The 17,999-nt window shown below is 34.0% G+C and overlaps 2 protein-coding genes across 5 annotated transcripts in view; one reads left to right on the plus strand and one right to left on the minus strand.

Moving 5' to 3' along the window:
- The window catches only part of LOC126773346 (protein fem-1 homolog CG6966), a 94,059-nt gene extending 87,272 nt beyond the window's left edge, over positions 1-6,787 (plus strand). For all 4 annotated transcript variants that reach the window (XM_050494234.1, XM_050494232.1, XM_050494231.1 and 1 more), the window contains 6 exons: positions 23-215; positions 1,247-1,413; positions 1,731-1,949; positions 2,487-2,752; positions 3,345-3,512; positions 5,041-6,787. In XM_050494234.1, coding sequence (XP_050350191.1) covers positions 23-215; positions 1,247-1,413; positions 1,731-1,949; positions 2,487-2,752; positions 3,345-3,512; positions 5,041-5,289 — 1,262 coding nt within the window. In that variant the 3' untranslated portion in view covers positions 5,290-6,787. The remainder of the gene's footprint in view (positions 1-22; positions 216-1,246; positions 1,414-1,730; positions 1,950-2,486; positions 2,753-3,344; positions 3,513-5,040) is intronic.
- Positions 6,788-11,367: 4,580 nt separating this feature from the next.
- On the minus strand, positions 11,368-12,304 carry LOC126773425 (uncharacterized). Its single transcript, XM_050494376.1, has 2 exons — positions 12,091-12,304; positions 11,368-11,878 (listed from the first exon to the last, which is right to left on the minus strand). The coding sequence occupies exons 1-2, from the start codon at positions 12,300-12,302 to the stop codon at positions 11,398-11,400; spliced, it is 693 nt and encodes a 230-aa protein (XP_050350333.1). The 5' UTR covers positions 12,303-12,304; the 3' UTR covers positions 11,368-11,397.
- Between the last annotated feature and the right edge of the window lie 5,695 nt (positions 12,305-17,999).

Genomic DNA, 17,999 nt, shown 5'->3' on the forward strand with positions numbered 1-17,999 from the left:
AATGGTTCTTTGTTCTTTCTAGGCATGACACCTCTACTAGCAGCTTCTGTAACCGGTCACACGCACATAGTTGAACACCTTATCAATGCAGAACACGGGCTAGTGTCGCGACAGCAACGGATCGATGCCTTGGAGCTGTTGGGCGCGACGTACGTCGACAAGAGACGCGATATGGTCGGTGCGCTTGCGCTGTGGAAACGCGCGATGGATGATAGGTATGATAAATACGACTGTTTATAAAACGCATGCGTTCGACGTAGTGACTTTATGCGTCGCATTTTAAGTAGATACGTACAGGCACGGTTGAATTGTCATTTTACAAGATTTAATTTAATGCCAAACTAACGCTGGTTCGAAATTCGAATTCTACTGAAAGGAACCGGTAAAAAATTTTTAGATACTTTATACTAAGCATATTAACTTGAATGTGAAAATGAAGTTAATCTATATTATTATTTAATTTATAAGAACGTTTACTCGTAAACACTAATAATTGGGTAGGCAACACCAAATTTGTGACGTGAGAAGTAGGTTGACGGAGCAGATTCCAGCGAATTAGTACATTTATGTCCTTTCGAAATTTATTAAAATTATATATTTTTTTAATGTCAAAATATAATAGGTATGTCAAATAAAATATCAAACTAATTTATTCATCATGAAAATAATTTGAATTTTGCATTGAGTAATATGTCTTAATTATGAATGAATAAATATCATGATTATAATGTACGCGCTGCTAAACTTCGAGTGGTTGGATGTGAGTACAGATGACAGGGGTCACAAATTTCTACGCGATGTTTTTGTTCACCGACGAAACGTTTAATGTTATTGTTAAACTTACTTTCTTAAATTACAAATAAGTAGTAAAAAGTAACAGCCTGTAAATGTCCCACTGCTGGGCTAAGGCCTCCTCTCCCTTTTTGAGGAGAAGGTTTGGAGCTTATTCCACCACGCAGCTCCAATGCGGGTTGGTGGAATACACATGTGGCAGAATTTCGATGAAATTAGACACATGCAGGTTTCCTCACGATGTTTTCCTTCACCGAAAAGCACGAGATGAATTATAAACAGAAATTAAGCACATGAAAATTCAGAGGTGCTTGCCCGGGTTCGAACCCACGTTCATCGGTTAAGATTCACGCGTTCTTACCACTGGGCCATCTCGACTTAAATTACAAATGTCTTCAGGGAAATATGTCTCATATACTTGTAACGAAAAACAAATACTGCTTTTGATTTACAGGTTTCCAACGGACGATAGTGAACCAATACACAAGCCAAAGGACATTCCTCGAATAGAGGCGTATGACTACGCGGTGGAACCTAGCAATGCGCAACAACTGGAGGAATTGCTAGCCGACCCAGATGCTATGAGAATGCAAGCCCTCGTCATCAGAGAAAGGATATTAGGTATTTAAAACTAAATTAGTTCGAAATTTAAATTATCATTTCTCCCCATATTTATCCAACTAGTCGGGGTCGATGCACATGTTCCATTAATCTACATCTCCGTCTCGTCATACCTTCTAGCACACATTTCTTTCACATGGCAACCCGCACACATTTCTTTCACATGGCAACTCGCACACATTTCTTTCACATGGCAACCCGCACACGTTTCATCATATATTTTTTTTTTCGAACTGGAGGTATATGATTTGGTCCTTAACAAAAATTTTTTTCAACATCTTTATTAACTTGTTTATTGACAAAAAATGCCGCGGCAGGGCCGGCGCACCCCGACACGTCGTACTACGTGCGCTACCGCGGCGCCGTGTACGCGGACGCGGGCCGCTTCGCGCGCTGCCGCCAGCTGTGGCACCACGCGCTCGACATGCAGCGCGCCGTGCTGCCGCCGCTCTCGCCGCTCACGCAGTCCAGTCTCTACAGCTTCGCGGAGCTCTTCTCCTACATGCTGGCCGAGCGCGCGCGCCCGCCGCTCAGAGGTACGCTCACACACACACGGGCACTACTATTCTAATGGATTTGACCGCAGGCCTTAGATATCTGCTGCCATGACACTGCTATGAACCAGCTGCAACCACACAATGCTGAGGGCAATTTTCGAAATACCTTCGTACTAGGTTGCAATCGTTAATATGATTGTTGATGAACATGATATCATGATGATCTGATGACCTTCTTTTCCTATAATCCTTACTTATATTATAAATGCAAGTGAGTTTGTTTGTTAACAATAATTTAAACTTATTACAAACTGGTTGCCGCCCGCGACCTCGCTCGTGTCTGAGGGGGGAGGTATCCTATGTCCTTTTCCGTACCCCTGACAACGTATATGCAAAATTTCTTTATGATTGGTTGAGTAGTTAAGACGCAAAAGCGTAACAAATAAACAAACTCACTGTCGCATTTATAAATTAATTGGATGTACGGATTTTGAAAAGAAAAATTCGATTCATCTTTAAACTGAGACACGATAATTTATTTTAATCAAATTTGTTAAATCCACTTGTTTTTTTTAGGTCGTATTGTTCCACCAGTGACTTTCGAAGACATCGATCCAGTATTTAGGAAAGCATTATTAGAAATAGAAAGAGGGATGGCGTTACTCGAATCAAAACTAAGTATCGATAGGGAAAATACGTTGACGACACTACAGAGGGTGCTCGTGATATCACTCCACTTGGCGTCGTTAATGGCGAAGCTGCTCGAGGAACCGGAGTGCACGGAGGACGTTTCCAAAATGATACATAAGGCTGTGTACTCACTCGTCAAGTTAGATATTAAGGTAAGTTTTGTTTTCATTTTAAACGCATTATTTAAATTTGGGTACGAATTTGTCGTCCTGGCCGATTATAAATGAGCTTGTCACACCTTGGAACGAATAGACAACTTGCAGGACTTGCGCACTCTATATCCCCTCACTCTCATAATGCGATGGGACGGTAAATTTGACTGGTGGTAGAGCTTTGTGCAAGCTCGTCTGGGTAGATACCAGCCACTCATCAGATATTCTACCGCAAAACAGCAGTACTTGGTATTGTTGTGTTCCGGTTTGAAGGGTGAGTGAGCCAGCGTAATTACAGGCACATGGGACATAACATCTTAGTTCCCAAGGTTAATGGCGCATTGGTGATGTAAGCGATAGTTAACATTTCTTACAACGCCAATGTCTATGGGCGTCGGTGACCACTTATCATCAGGTGGCCCATATGCTCGTCCGCATTCCTATTCCATAAAAATAAAACCCTCACTCTCATAATGCGATGGGACGGTAAATCCGACACGGCCAAAAAAAGAGTTTACGGGCTCCTCAAGGCACGGGAGCGTGAACACTGGCAAGAGGTCCCGAGAATCTGTCACCGCCTCCCTCGGCGCAGGTGCGGCAGGGCCGCTCGGCGCTGCACGCGGCGTGCTCGGCGGAGGGCGGGCGCGCGCGCGGCGCGGACGCGGCGTGCCCCGCGCTCGTGGCGCTCATGCTGCGCCTCGGCGCCGACACGCACGCGCGCGACGCCGACGGGAACACGCCGCTGCACCTCATCTGCAAGGTCGGTCTGGGCGAACGCTCGTCGGTTGCTATTTGAGTCTTTTGATTTTATTTTCACAGAATAGGAAGGCGCACGAGCATATGGGCCACCCGATGGTAAGTGGTCACGAAACGCCCTTGGACATTGGCGTTGTAAGTAATGTCAACCATCGCTTACATAGCCAATGCGCCCCCAACCTTGGGAACTAAGATGTTATGTTCCTTGTGCCTGTAATTACACTGGCTCGCTCACCCTTCAAACCGGAACACGACAATATCGAGTAATGCTGTTTTGCGGAAGAATATCTGACGAGTGGGTGGTACCTACCCAGACGAGCTTGCACAAAGCCCTGCCACCAGTAAAGGTCGTTCGCTCGGATCGTGTCGATACCGGCCCGCCGTGCGTCCAGACGCGGCGGCAACACGGTGCGAAGATGCGCTCGAAATTATATCAGGGACCGTTTGAAATGGAGCACCGTGAGACATCTGGTACAAATTATATGCCAACTGTGAGCCTTATCCGGTTTCTGAAACTATTTACGCTAGTCAAAGTCAAATTAGCGTTCGTTTTAATTTGTCTTTTATCTGGGCATTATGAGCATTGGTCGATGGTTTCCGATGACCGTTAAATAAAATCTTATATCTTAATAAGACCTTATTTTCATCTTAAGGAGGTATGTTCTATATCTACTGGTGGTAGGGCTTTGTGCAAGCTCGTCTGGGTAGGTACCACCCACTCATCAGATATTCTACCGCAAAACAGCAATACTTGATATTGTCGTGTTCCGGTTTGAAGGGTGAGCGAGCCAGTGTAATTACAGGCACAAGGGACATAAAATCTTAGTTCCCAAGGTTGGTGGCGCATTGGATATGTAAGCGATGGTTGACATTTCTTACAATGCCAATGTCTAAGAGCGTTGGTGACCACTTACCATCAGGTGGCCCATATGCTCGTCCGCCTTCCTATTCTATAAAAAAAAAAAATATATTACTTCATTTCTAACGGCAGACGGTTGACGCGCATTCATAGAAATTTATAGTCTCAAACGAATTATATTGTTTTTAATTATTATTATTGTAGATTAACATAACTCACAGATACTGAATATTCATAGACAAATCTAGATGCTAAGTTCGTGCTAAATATTGTATATACGTCTGCGGTTACCTAGCGTTCATTAAAGCTGTGTGTGCGCAAACAAAAGTACGCACTCGTATTTATTGTTACGGCAATCGGACATGATGCGAGAGTTCGACGCACAGGACGTAATAGTTACCCAATTTATTAAAATAATAAATTAATTTAAAAAATATTTTCGTCATATAAAAACCCGGTTGATATAAAGAAGTAATAACAGAATAATAAATAGTTCGTTACAATTATCTTGAATTTTAAATAGTGTGGATGACCACTATGATACTTGATGTCTCGTAGAAAGAGCTTATAGCTCGGCTTTTTATTCTATCTGCCACCGATAATCTGATATGAAGAGGTCTCATTCGATTTATAAATGTAAAAACTGATTGTAAATATCATTATCACGTTCCAGCTGAACCCGTGTCCCGGTGAAGTGGTACGAGAACTGCTCGCGTACGGTGCACACATCGACACGGTCAACTACGAAGGAGAAACTCCCGAGGAAATCCTCAAAGCGACCCAACAGAACCTCGCTGCCATAGTGAATCCTTTGAAATTCACGACTTTAAAATGCCTCGCAGCGCGCACGGTGAAGAATTACAGACTACCGTATAGACATGTCGTACCACAGTGCTTGCATTCGACTATAATTACTCATTGAAGTTACTCGTGTCACGTCTACTCTGTGCATTGCATTATTGCGTCAAGTTGAAACTTTTGTCACTTAGTGTCTAGTTGTCTATGATAGAAGGAATCATCTTCGCGATGTGTTCTAAACGCCATTCATATAGACTTTATAAATAGATGCTTAGATTGAGAATTGTACGTCGAATAATAAAATTTATTTTTTCACCACTTATCTATTAAATTTTGACACTCGTTTTTATAGTGAATTTTAATAGCGTAGTTAACTTTATCGTATTTTTGCCGTTGTAAACCTTAAATTTTAGAAAAAAGACGGCCATATGATGTTACTATTTGAATTAAGAACCCCTTGACAGCTGTCAGACTGACGGATCTCATAACTGTCTATGATATGATATTTTATCTGTGTTAAGGCGTAATCCATTTGATTTTTTTAACTTGTTAAATTTACTTGAACATAAAATATACGCTACATTAAATATTTCAATTGTATATGGTGTTATAAAAGAAGGAAATATCAAATTAATGTACAGATTGGTCAATCTTATTAACATTGAGAGATAGAATACGCTTTCGGACAACAAAATAGCTTTCATGTAGTTATCTCGCTTGTTTACACATATGAGGTGGCAACTTTAGTTTTGAACATTAACAAAACACTTAATTTTCTTTTAAAAGAGTTTTTATATCTATTTACAACACAAATACTATTTAAATCTAAAATGTAACTTTTAATTAGACACAATATCTTTGAATCCAATAATATTGCTTCAATAAATATGTAATTATATTAACTTGTCTATATTTCGTATGATATATTAAAGCAGCTTAAAAAGGTATTGTAATTATAATGTAGAAAAAAAAAAACAAATAGCCATTTAGTTCAAAAATATCTTTATGAAAGATTGTAGATTGGGCTTTAGCAATAAATATTTGAGCCTTATTTATATTTTTACTAAGAGCATGGTATTAATTAGATTAAAATCATAGCGAATTTATTATGAAGAATATTCGGTGGTTTGTTTAAATCCTATTTTTATAAACATCGAAATATTTTAAAATTTATTCATGTAAAAAGTATAACAAATATTTATTTTATATAATATACGAATGTAGAAAATTTTCTTACCAATATCTTCATTATGTATATATTTATTTGATGAAAGAATATTATTAAAATTAATTCATAATTAAGAAAATATATATATATTCATTGTTCTGTAAATTTATATTTTATTATCTGTATTTATTTTGATTGTACCTGCATATAATATGTATGAAAATGTATGTATAATGATTACGTATGAACATTTCTCTCATATATATATCACAAGTTACATTTAATTTACAGTTTCTGAAACGCAGATCAAATGTCAGACTAACTAACTTTAATTGAATGATCAATGGTCGGTAGCCAATGGCAGGGCGACCAATGAGCATTCAGTACTTAGTAAAAAAAATAACAAAGACAAAAATGCTTATCCAATTTTTATTAAATATTTTTCATTAATCTCTTTTTGAGTTTCAATTTTTTTTGATCATGCAAAGTTTCGCGCTTATGGTAATGTATTAAATAAATATATCCAGCGAAAATGATAAATAATTATGCCTTAATGTTTATTTTTAATTTTAATAATATACATGTAATGTTAATAAAAAATTAACTTAAAAATAAACTTTAAAAATAAACTTTTAAAAATAAACTTTACAAGTGACTTCGAGTTTCGATTTTAATACTTTAATTGGTTCATTATGGTCCAACCCTTTGTCATGTCATAAGGTGTCCACGTGTTTTTATCGCTATTTTTTGTATGTGCTACTGGAAGGTGAAAGCTGGCCGTATGATCTTGTTATTTGATAGATTTTTTTTTAGATGTTTCAAAGGCAAATTCATGTTTAATTCTTAGAAATAAAAGAACACTTTAATAAAAATGATTTTAATTAGATTAATTTTGTTTATGTATGTTTAAAATTAATGAAAATTTCTTGGTAAAAGTTCTGCGATAGAAATGCAAATATGGGTTAATCCATTGATCCAGTACAGCATGTCAAGACATTTGCATAAAAGTTTTTATTTAAGATTTTATCGTATATAATAGCATGGTATTAACTAGTCTTTTATTTAGGGCAACCGTGATATATTTTTTTAAACCAACTACTCTTCATCAGATTTTACTCTGTACCACAGAGTGTAATGCTCTGTTACACAGTACATAAGTTTTAGTGTGTTTTAATTGCATTTTAATTAACATGTAAAATCGCGTGTGGAAATTATTATATTTTTTTTTCAACTTTTGCATGCTTATGTACACGGTGTGAGTAGAGAAATTTCTTTGAGAAATTGATCACTGTAAAAACGTAGTTTATAAGTAGGTAGGATTATAAAAGAAGTAAAAGTTAAATTACTGTGTATATTATGACAAAATGGAGTATCAGAACTGAATTGTAACAACAAATATGTTTAGTATAGTTTTGTAATTATCAAAAGCAGTTTGTTCATGTACGTATTATCTGATAGAATATTTTGAATCGGCAGTACTGCGTGATTGTGTACTAGTTATTTTTGAAATTAAATAAATTGCTTAACAATTTTTCTTTATTTTTCGTGGCCCTTTAACTTAATTTAAATGCTATTTTTAGATTGTACTCATACCACAGATCGAGAATAAAATAATTTATGTTTGTAGAGATGGGACTCTGAAGGTAATTTATTTGTTTCTTACTGCTAGCAATGTCAGTGCCAGCATCGTTTAGCCGATTCCAATGGCGTGAGTATAGATAGATATATAACGATCCCTCCCGATCTCAACGGAGTCCTAAGCCGAGGTCCGGCCTCACAGGAGGCACCCTTAGGACGCCCGTCTCTCTTGAGCCCTGTGTGGCTCCCAACATCCGGCTGAGTCCAACTCGCCCATCCCGCCCGGTGACGCTGTAGAGGCCAGTAAGGCCAACAGTACTAGACAATCCGAAAAAAAAGATAGATATCTTTGACCTTGAATTGACAAGACATCATTAGTCAAGGTTATAATTATCTATGGTATTTATTATGGATTTTCGTATGTCGGCGATGTCTTTAATCAAAATTTCGAAAAAATATAAAAGTTGGTGTTACTGAATTTGAATAGTGTTTTATTATAAATAAATATGTATAAATCAAGTACTATTCGTAGTGCATAATCTAGCAGAGTTATTAACAAGTTACATGGAATATGTAAATCTAATGTCTGTGCATTTGTCTTTACCGTAGGCAGAGAAACTAATAGACGCAATGACGATTTCCTTCTCACTTACACAAGAAAGAGAACAAAAATTACGTTACAAATGGTTTAGACAGAGATAGAATTATCTAATCTTTTGTCCCTTATCGCGTAACCAGTTTTGGTGTTTGTTTCGCTACTCAAGTAGCGAAACAAACTTGACAGTTGGTGCGTTGATTGTGTTATTTGTTCAATTTTCGCTTACTTTTATGTTAGAAAACGATTCTTATCAAGTGAAAAGGCCGAGAAACAATCCTTACATCATATCGAAGGTTATACTATGGTGCATTGTCGTATTATTTCATGTTAAAGTGATAGCAAGAAGAAAATTGTCGGCGTGTGTTTTTACGCGTAATTACGACTATTTTGTCCCTAAATATAGTTTCTCAGTAATGGTTATTTATGCCATAGCATGACGAAACCTTATATTGCATTAAAATCCTGAAGATAATATTTCCTGGATTTTCCAGTTTTTATCATTCAAAACCTAGAATTATTTATCATGTAAGTGTAGCCAGCGTCAGCTAAAAAAATGTCCCGATTTTCGATAAAAAATATGGAGTCCAATAATAACCTAAAGTGCTTTTTTATATGTAAATATGTTATTTTAATTTATTCGTTCTTCTTTTTATAATTTCCTAACGACAACATTATTTAACATTCTTCATGAATTAATAATATTATTAGATTCCGAATCAATAGGTAAACATAGAAATATATGAAGCGACCATTCTTTAGTAATAATTTAATTGAGAGTTTTAGATTTCAACTTCTGAGGAGAATGCTAATCCAGTACCATATAAAGATGCTGAAGTACTATTGATAAGAAACAAAAACAAACAATGCAATAGTTTTTGGGTGTAGTTAGAAAACAAAAAATATTTTAATTAAAAAAAAGTATAATAAATATAAAAAGTAAAATTTAATAAACTCATTTTGTTTTAATTAAATCCTGAAAATTATTTATCTCCCAAAACAGGGAATGCAGTTACTATGGCAGCATTATACGCATACATTAACAAACTATCTTTGTCTCAATTGCGTTTTCACGGCCCCTTGGTCTATTTGTTTTCTGTCTACGGTCTTTACTCTTCCTGCCATTAGAATAAATCACAGATTATAAAAATCTGTTAAGAAACTGTATAACGTTAAATTTAATTATTGTCCAATTTTAAGTCTTTTTAAAAGCATGGTATATCTTTTTTTATTCTGACTGTTTTATGATTCTTGTTGCATTAAATTTTTCAATCAATTATAATCATCAGTTTCTAGTAATCACGTTGCGGGGACAAAGTTTAAATTCAATTTAAAGTTTAAACATTTTTTAATTTAAAAATAAATAAAGATCAGCAAACAAGTTAATATTGCTCAAACAAACAATTAGACAAACAAGAAACCTAATGTTAAAAAGAAAAACATAGGTTCTCATTGAAACATATCAACACATTATGGGCAGATAGATATGAAAACAAATAATTCTTTATTTAAGTAGGCTTATAAGGGCATTTTTGAATCACGTTACAATATTGAATATAATGTAAAGCTTCCACCAATTCGGAATATTGATTCTACCAAGAAGAATCGTCAAGAAACTCAGTAGGTAGACATTATCATTTGGAGATCAACAAATACTAACTCTACTCTTTTTATCATCTATGTAATCATGTGTTGCATAATATTCCTTATTTATCAAATTTGATACGTCTAATATATAATAATGGCAAATTCATTGCTGTCTTGCGATAACATATATACTATCATGATGATCAAAAAGGATTATGTTTTAAGTAATTTTTGGCTCCAGTATTCTTGAGATCACATATTGGTATGGATGGTGCAAATACAAAATGAATTAACAATTAATGCTTGATTAATATTATTTATTTGGTCATTACAGATCAGGAATGTTGTCAAATATTTAATATTATAGTGGTCCAATCGCATACCAGGAATTGTTTTTAACAAAAAAAAATCTTAATTCATCCAAACAAAGTCAGGACAGGCAGCTATTAATATTATATTGTTGTTACAATTGAATGAAAAGAAGCAAATTATACTTAGTTAAAAAATGGATCAACATTTTATGGAAAAAAAATACTAAAATGGTTCTTGTAGTAACGACCTCCAATGCAAATTCAATGTTAAAACTAGTACAGTACAGTAACAGCCTGTGAATGTCCCACTTCTGGACTAAGGTCTCCTCTCTTTTATTTGAGAAGGTTTAGGAGCCTATTCTACCACACTGCTCCAATGCAGGTTGGTGGTTGGAAATTAGACACGTGCAAGCACAAGATGAATTTTGACACAAATTAAAGACATGAAAATTCAGTGGTGCTTGTCCGGGCTTGAACCCACGATTATAGGTTAAGTTTCAAGCGTTCTTACCACTGGGCCATCTCTGCTCAACTAGTACACTAATAGTTAATTCAATACCTAATAATACAAATTTCATTTACGTGATAAAACACTACCACTCTATTAAATAATATATGACATTCCAATCACTCATAACAATTTAGGCATATAACTTTATAAAACAATAATCTAAAATTGGTTAATAATTAATTAACAATAAATTTAACTAATGACTCTATTTATTAATAGTATAAGGAATTAAATTAATGCACTTTGAAAGAAATAAATATAATAAAAAAATAAATATAATATATGTATATTTGAGATTAATTTTAATAGAGTATTAACTCACAGATAATAAAATAACCACATTACACAAGTTATGTCGATTTCTACCAAGTGAAGTGATATGATTACTTTATATTCATATTGTAACCATATGTCATGTGAGAATATTATTTTATTACGATTTGTAATATATTAATCTTTCCCAAAATGATTTTAATATATGTTCAATTTATTGCTAATGTGTTTTTCAGTATAGGTGGAGCTGATTCAAGCAGACTATTCAAATCTTGAGCCTTAGCACCAGGAAAATAATGCCAAATTTTTGTTACTTCAGGAAGATTTTTCATAAATTCTTTACCCATTTGCACATTCTGTGGGCTCTTTTTTTTTGCCATTTTAACAACTGGCTCTAGGGTTATTTTCTTCAGTTGGAGTTTTCGTAATGCACACAATAGTGGATAATATCCAAATTGCTCATAAAAATGCTCTGACCCAGTAACAGATGATAAGAAAAGACGACATATCATTTTGTTTTTATTATTCCATGTAAGTCCTAAAGCAATTGCTTCACTAGATGCAAGGCTTGGGAACTTTGAACGATTATCAAAGGCGTAGGCTGCTACCAACCCACTGAGTCTGTTATATGTGAATTCAAAATTTTCAATGACTACCTCTGGTCCAGTCTTTTTCAAGAGTAGTGGTCTGCTGAAACATATACATAAAGAATTTATTTTGCAGCTATTATAATGGATATAACTAAAGAAGTAAAATAGCCATATGGTCTTTTAAAGATTAAAATTTAATTTAATTTAGAGTAAAATTTCTCACCATACTTACATAATATAAATAAAATCGTCATACAATTTTTTTCAATAAAATATAAAATTTAAAATAAATTAAATATTCATATTACTTACTTTTCTTCAAGAACCATTCCATCGATTTTGACTACTTTACCCGGGGCTATATCTTTTAGTGAAGAACGCAATTCGAAGCCTTTTACTAATATAGCATCTATATTTTCACTGTGTCGTAAAAAATCTGCATTTTTATAAACTGCGTAAAAAACTTGGCCAGAGAAAATTTGGTATGGCTCTACCCTTTTCGACGAAAATTGGAACTTATGCATTTTTTCTGTAAAAATAAATAAATAATCAGAATTCAAGCGCAAATGAATTTTTTTCATAACTTAATTAATTGAACTTCATCGTTCATACAAATCGTGATCGAGACTAAACGTTTATTGTTAAAAATTAAACTTATTGATAAGTACGCTTGATCTCTTTGTTGTTATTTCTTAATCACTATTCACTACTACTTACGTAAAGTTGCAAATGATGATGACGTTATTTTGTCACTAAGGATAAAGAATTTTGGAGTACACGAACAAAACCAACGCGGGACTTCCCAGATCCTACCAGTGTTGTCAGGCGTTTTGTATTAGCGGCCTTGTGACGGCGGACGGTTAAATAAAGAGCCATATTCCCTTAGAAGGTTATTTTAAAAAAAATAGTACATTCTTAAAACCTTCATTATTGGTTTTAACAATTTTGTCAGTAAACAAACAATAATATTAATATATTGTTTTGTCAAAATAATACCGTCTAGAAATCTCCGGCTTATGGTATGTTCGTGATAGACTTGAAGAAAGTGATATTTGATTACTTTAATCGACCAATACTTATATCGTTTTGGCGTATGTGAAAAAGTCATATACCTCACGTAGACTTTTTATGTTTTAATCGTACATGAATAAAATATTTAAAAAATCGTATGAATACAACTTAAATCATTCATCTGGTAGCAATGCTTCGCACAGTTACTAAAAGGAAACTTCTATTCAGAATCTAAGCGATACCCACACCCACAAAACTTAAATAGTATTTATGAGTCAACGAACTATGATGATGCCAAAAAGGTATGTCATTTTATTGATAGTAAGTTAAGATTAAAGATATATCTACTTTGTGTCGATATTAAGCGGCTAACACAAATATTAAAAAAAATCCGAGGCTTATACATCCTAAGCAGAAATAAAATCTTAAGCCTCCAATACACGTTGGGCCAGAGTGTGCGCCTGAAGTTCAATAAAACTACGAGCTTAGTTGTTATATAAGAATTAATGTAAATCATTATTATGTCAGCACAATGACGCTTAGAATAACATTTATTAGTCACGTTACTTTGGTCGTTACACATTTAGATAATAATAGATCTTGCTGTAGGAATATACAACGATAGTGGCAATAGTTACTACTACTGTCCAAGGCGAATGCGGAATGAACAACGACAAGGTGTAACCAGCGCTAAAAAAATCCTAAGCGATAATTTTATTATTGATTTGGTAATTTAGCTTTGTTTGTTTTTGAACTATTGTTGGATGTCGCAGACGTTCCAATTGTAGCTCATCTCACTTAGTGGTTGTTTATTGTGCAGTGTGTGATCTTGCGTTATCGTGAAGCAGCAGTGTCCAAGAGCGATTGACCAATCTCGGTTGTTTAGCAGCTAGTTCTTCCTTCATGGTTTGCCGTTGCTGACAATAGATATATGTCGTAATCTTTTGGCCAGCTTTTAGAAAGCTGTAGTGAACGACACCGGCGCTAGTTCACCAAACACTCACAAGTAACTTTTTCTGAGTCAATTTTGGTTTAGGGCAGGATTTGGCTGGGTCTCCAGGGTTCAGCCATTGCGACGAGCTCTTCCGATTAACGTACAGTTTCCACTTTTCAACACAAGTAATGATTCTATTTAAAATACCTTCATTATTGTGTCGGTTAAGCAAAGTAACACAGCAGTCGACGCGTGTTTGTAAGTTCGATTCACTCAATTCATGAGATACCCATCGTTCAAGTTTTTTTACTTTCCCGATTTGCTTCAAGTGGATTAATACAGTTTTATCACTTACCCTGAAGCCTGCAGCTATCTCTGAAGTGCTTTGTGATGGATCCGCTTCCACAATAGCCTTTAATTCTTCATTTTCCACTTTGGTCTCTGGCCGTTCACGGGGTTGGTTCTAAACGTACCTTGCTTTCTTTTGCGACACCAGCGCCGTACACATCATTAATCCTTCGAGCTGTTTCTGCAGCACTGGTGCCACGGTAGAACTCGTACTCGTATACCGATACGTATACCGATATTTCATGTTTTCTATTGTGCGGTAATAAGCGACGCCAAAGAAAAAAATAATGAGGAAAAAACAAATGAATGATTGTTTTCAAAATTCAAATATATTAGCTAAATGAATTTATAAATTTGAATTTGGAATTCTAAACCAAAGAGGAGATATTTCAAATCAAAGTGGTCAGTACGACAAAACGCTAATTTCATATGTGAGGACCTAATATTAAAGATTAAAATAAATTTATTGTAACCCTTCTTACTTTTTCTTTTTCTTGAAGGGTGAGTGAGCCAGTGTTACTGCAGGCAGAAGGGACATAACATCTCAGTTCCGAAGGTTGGTGGTGCATTGGCTATGTAAGCGATGGTTGACATTTCTTACATTGCCTTTGTCTAAGGGCATTGGTGACCACTTACCATCCGCCTTCCTATTCTATATAAAAAAAAACTTAAGCTTCAGGTTAAATCACTGAGTTCAAATTTCTTATCCTTCATACATTCATGTTAAAATCATCTGAAATTGTTTTACAATTCGAACACAGTTTGTACCAGCTTCGCACGGGTACGGAATGAAGGTATGTAGTATCTGGTGTACGTTAGTAAAGCTGTCAGTCGGCATGATCAACAATCACCGTCATATTTCACGCAATTTACTCAAAACCGTAATGAATTATATCTAAACCTTCCCAATTAATCTCTCCGTCCATTTGTGAAAACCGCATGAAAGAATGTTCCGTAGATTTTGAGTCAGATTATTATAGACAGACAGACGCGGTTGAGGGACTTTGTGTTATAAGATGTAGCGATAAATTAAATCCTTACTATGATCTCTTTAATATACACTACACTTTATAGTTTAATATTAAGTGTTCGTATATTAAATGTAAATTTCTTTATCCTTCGGTTATTATATCAAAAAACGATTATGATAGTTCAGTTGTATAATGATTTATAGTCTAGATTCTAGACAGTCCAAATCTCATGATGTATGGCAGAGATGACCTTTTGGCTTCGAATAATTTGGCCATGTATATATTTTTATTTAATATGTTTCAAATGCATGATTTCTATTTTTTCTCTTTACCAGCATAAAAATTGACATTAAAGGATAACTTATGACTAATTAAAAAACATGAACTTTAAATATTATTACCTAGACTTTGATGTCCTATGTAAATTGATAATAATAACAAAACTTGTTTTAAATTAGTTTGGGTGTTGGTACTGATACCGTTGCATACAATGTCTGAAGTTAATAATTATTTTACTCGTCTACTAATTATTGTATAATTTTTTCATCGCATTTTTAAAAATTTAATATTCAATCCTTCGTATCATTTATAATAAATTACCACTTATAATTACAAAAATAAATAGTATTTTTAATCGAACAGATGAGAATGAGAAAGCAATGTTTTGTACTGATAAATTAGCTTCGTTCAGAAATAGCTTACAACAGAATATTTTATATTATCTAATATATGTATAAAAATCTCATGTCACGGTGTTTGTGGTTGAACTCCTTCGAAACGGCTCGACCGATTTTTATGTAATTTGTTGTGTATATTTGGGTATGATAATAGGTCGTAAAGTATATTTCATACCTCTAGGTAATACACAAACACCGTGACATGAGATTTTTATATATTAGATTAAAATCTACGAACGTTGAATACTAACCTTTGTTTTACTATCACTTATATATTAACTTAAAAAAAATAGTGTCTTAATTAATTTCCAATTCCAAGCTTTAAAACTATAATCTATCTTTTAATCTATTTAACTTTATTATTATTTTATTTCTAAAGCTTGTTTTGTACAATTAGGTACGATTTCTCAGAATATATAAGAATCTCTTATACTCGAACCGAATCCATTCCTCAATTCTCGCACATACTTATCAACCTCGCCAGTTTATTTTTCACCTTCATCGTCTAAGAACCAAAGAATAACCACCATTTGGTCATAAAATGCTTTATTTTCTTACAATCAGCACGACTTTGTTATTGAAATAAATGGATAGTGGAACTTGTTCTTCACGGATGTAAATCTCGATTTTATATATTATAAAGGACATAAGTTTAAAGCATTTGAATATACAAATATTAAATAAATAATTAGAAATATTGGTAAATGAATGTATTTTATTTACGATTCTGGGTTCTTTGCGGTAACGATTGGGGGGAATTTTCGGTTCGTACAATAAATAACTATATTATATACATTCTTGATGAAAAGTGACGATAAAAAATGGTATTCACGCTTGTGACGTCATTATTTAAAGCGCACGGCATCTACTGGTATAAGTTTTATGTAAATTGGTTTAGTAATTAGATATTACAAAAATAAGACTCCTTATTTATTAGTAAAATTTGAAAATAACCGTCTACTTTTTTTAAATGTTTCACAACTCGCACGTTTCCTCACGATGTTTTCCTTCACCGCCGGTGACGAGATAAAATAAGCACATGAAAATTCAGTGGTGCTTGCCCGTGTTGAAATTCGGAATTTACCAGTTACCAGTTGTATTGCTTAGAGAAGTGATACCAATCTTAGTGGGATTCTGGATTGTTGGTCTGGTCTAGATGATATAAGACTAAAATTAATATTATGGGGTCATCTTTATTATATATAGGTTATACTACTGCTTATCTATATGTATGTAAATATTACTTGAAAACAACTTGATTGACGAATTTAAGGTGACGATTCGATATTTATTTTGTACCTATTTTATATGATAAAAATTGGTACAAAATGGTAGACATCGTGGTAGAATATGTGTCGATTGTTCAAGTGACATATATACATATATAGGACACCTACTAATTAACACGCATCTAATTTCTTTATTTACAAGTCCAGTCGATTGATGAAAATATAAGACGTCAATGAAATGTCAAAATGCCCTACATATTTACTGAGAAGTTATTCAACAAAATATAGTTAACTAAACATAGATTTAGTAGCTTAAAAATTCAAATGTTTCAAATATGAATTAAGTCTTTCAATCGTTAATTTCTTAATTGTGAAGACACATCAAAGACTACACACACACACAAAGATTCAACATACATATATAATTGGTCTGTATTTACGTTATTGCCGATAGATTTCATTTATTTCGACTATACATTCTATAGCCTATTCCAATCGAAGGAGGAGTACCTCTAGGTAGGTAGGATAAAAAAGCCACACAAAGATTTGCTAACAGCTTTGCTGTATTATGCACAACAAACAGTTCTTGATTAATATATCATTATTTATAATACAACACTATCCACTTACTTAAGTGGATAGTAGATCTTAATTTTACTTCCAAAGAATCGATAATAAATTCGATGACATTCAAAATGGTTAGCACGCTAAGCTTGGTCGTCGTTAGATTTTCCGTTCTATTTGAGAATGTTAAGGTCATCAAAAACAAAATCATTTAATTTAGATTATATCTAAAACAAAACTATAAATAAACTATAATGAATATTTAAAATGTATTGCATGAATGAATAATTAATGAATTTGATGATTCAAAGATGGCGGCTAACAGTTGCGTCCAGAGACAAAAGCATGAATTTATTCGATAATACACATACATTCTAAATATATTCCATATTAATCTTTTTATACATATATTAATATAATTATTTTAATGTACAATTGGTGTGATCTGTATTTAATATTAATTACTTGTTAACAAATATATTTGCGT

This window comes from Nymphalis io, chromosome 14 (assembly GCF_905147045.1).
Source record: "Nymphalis io chromosome 14, ilAglIoxx1.1, whole genome shotgun sequence".
NCBI lineage: Eukaryota > Metazoa > Arthropoda > Insecta > Lepidoptera > Nymphalidae > Nymphalis > Nymphalis io.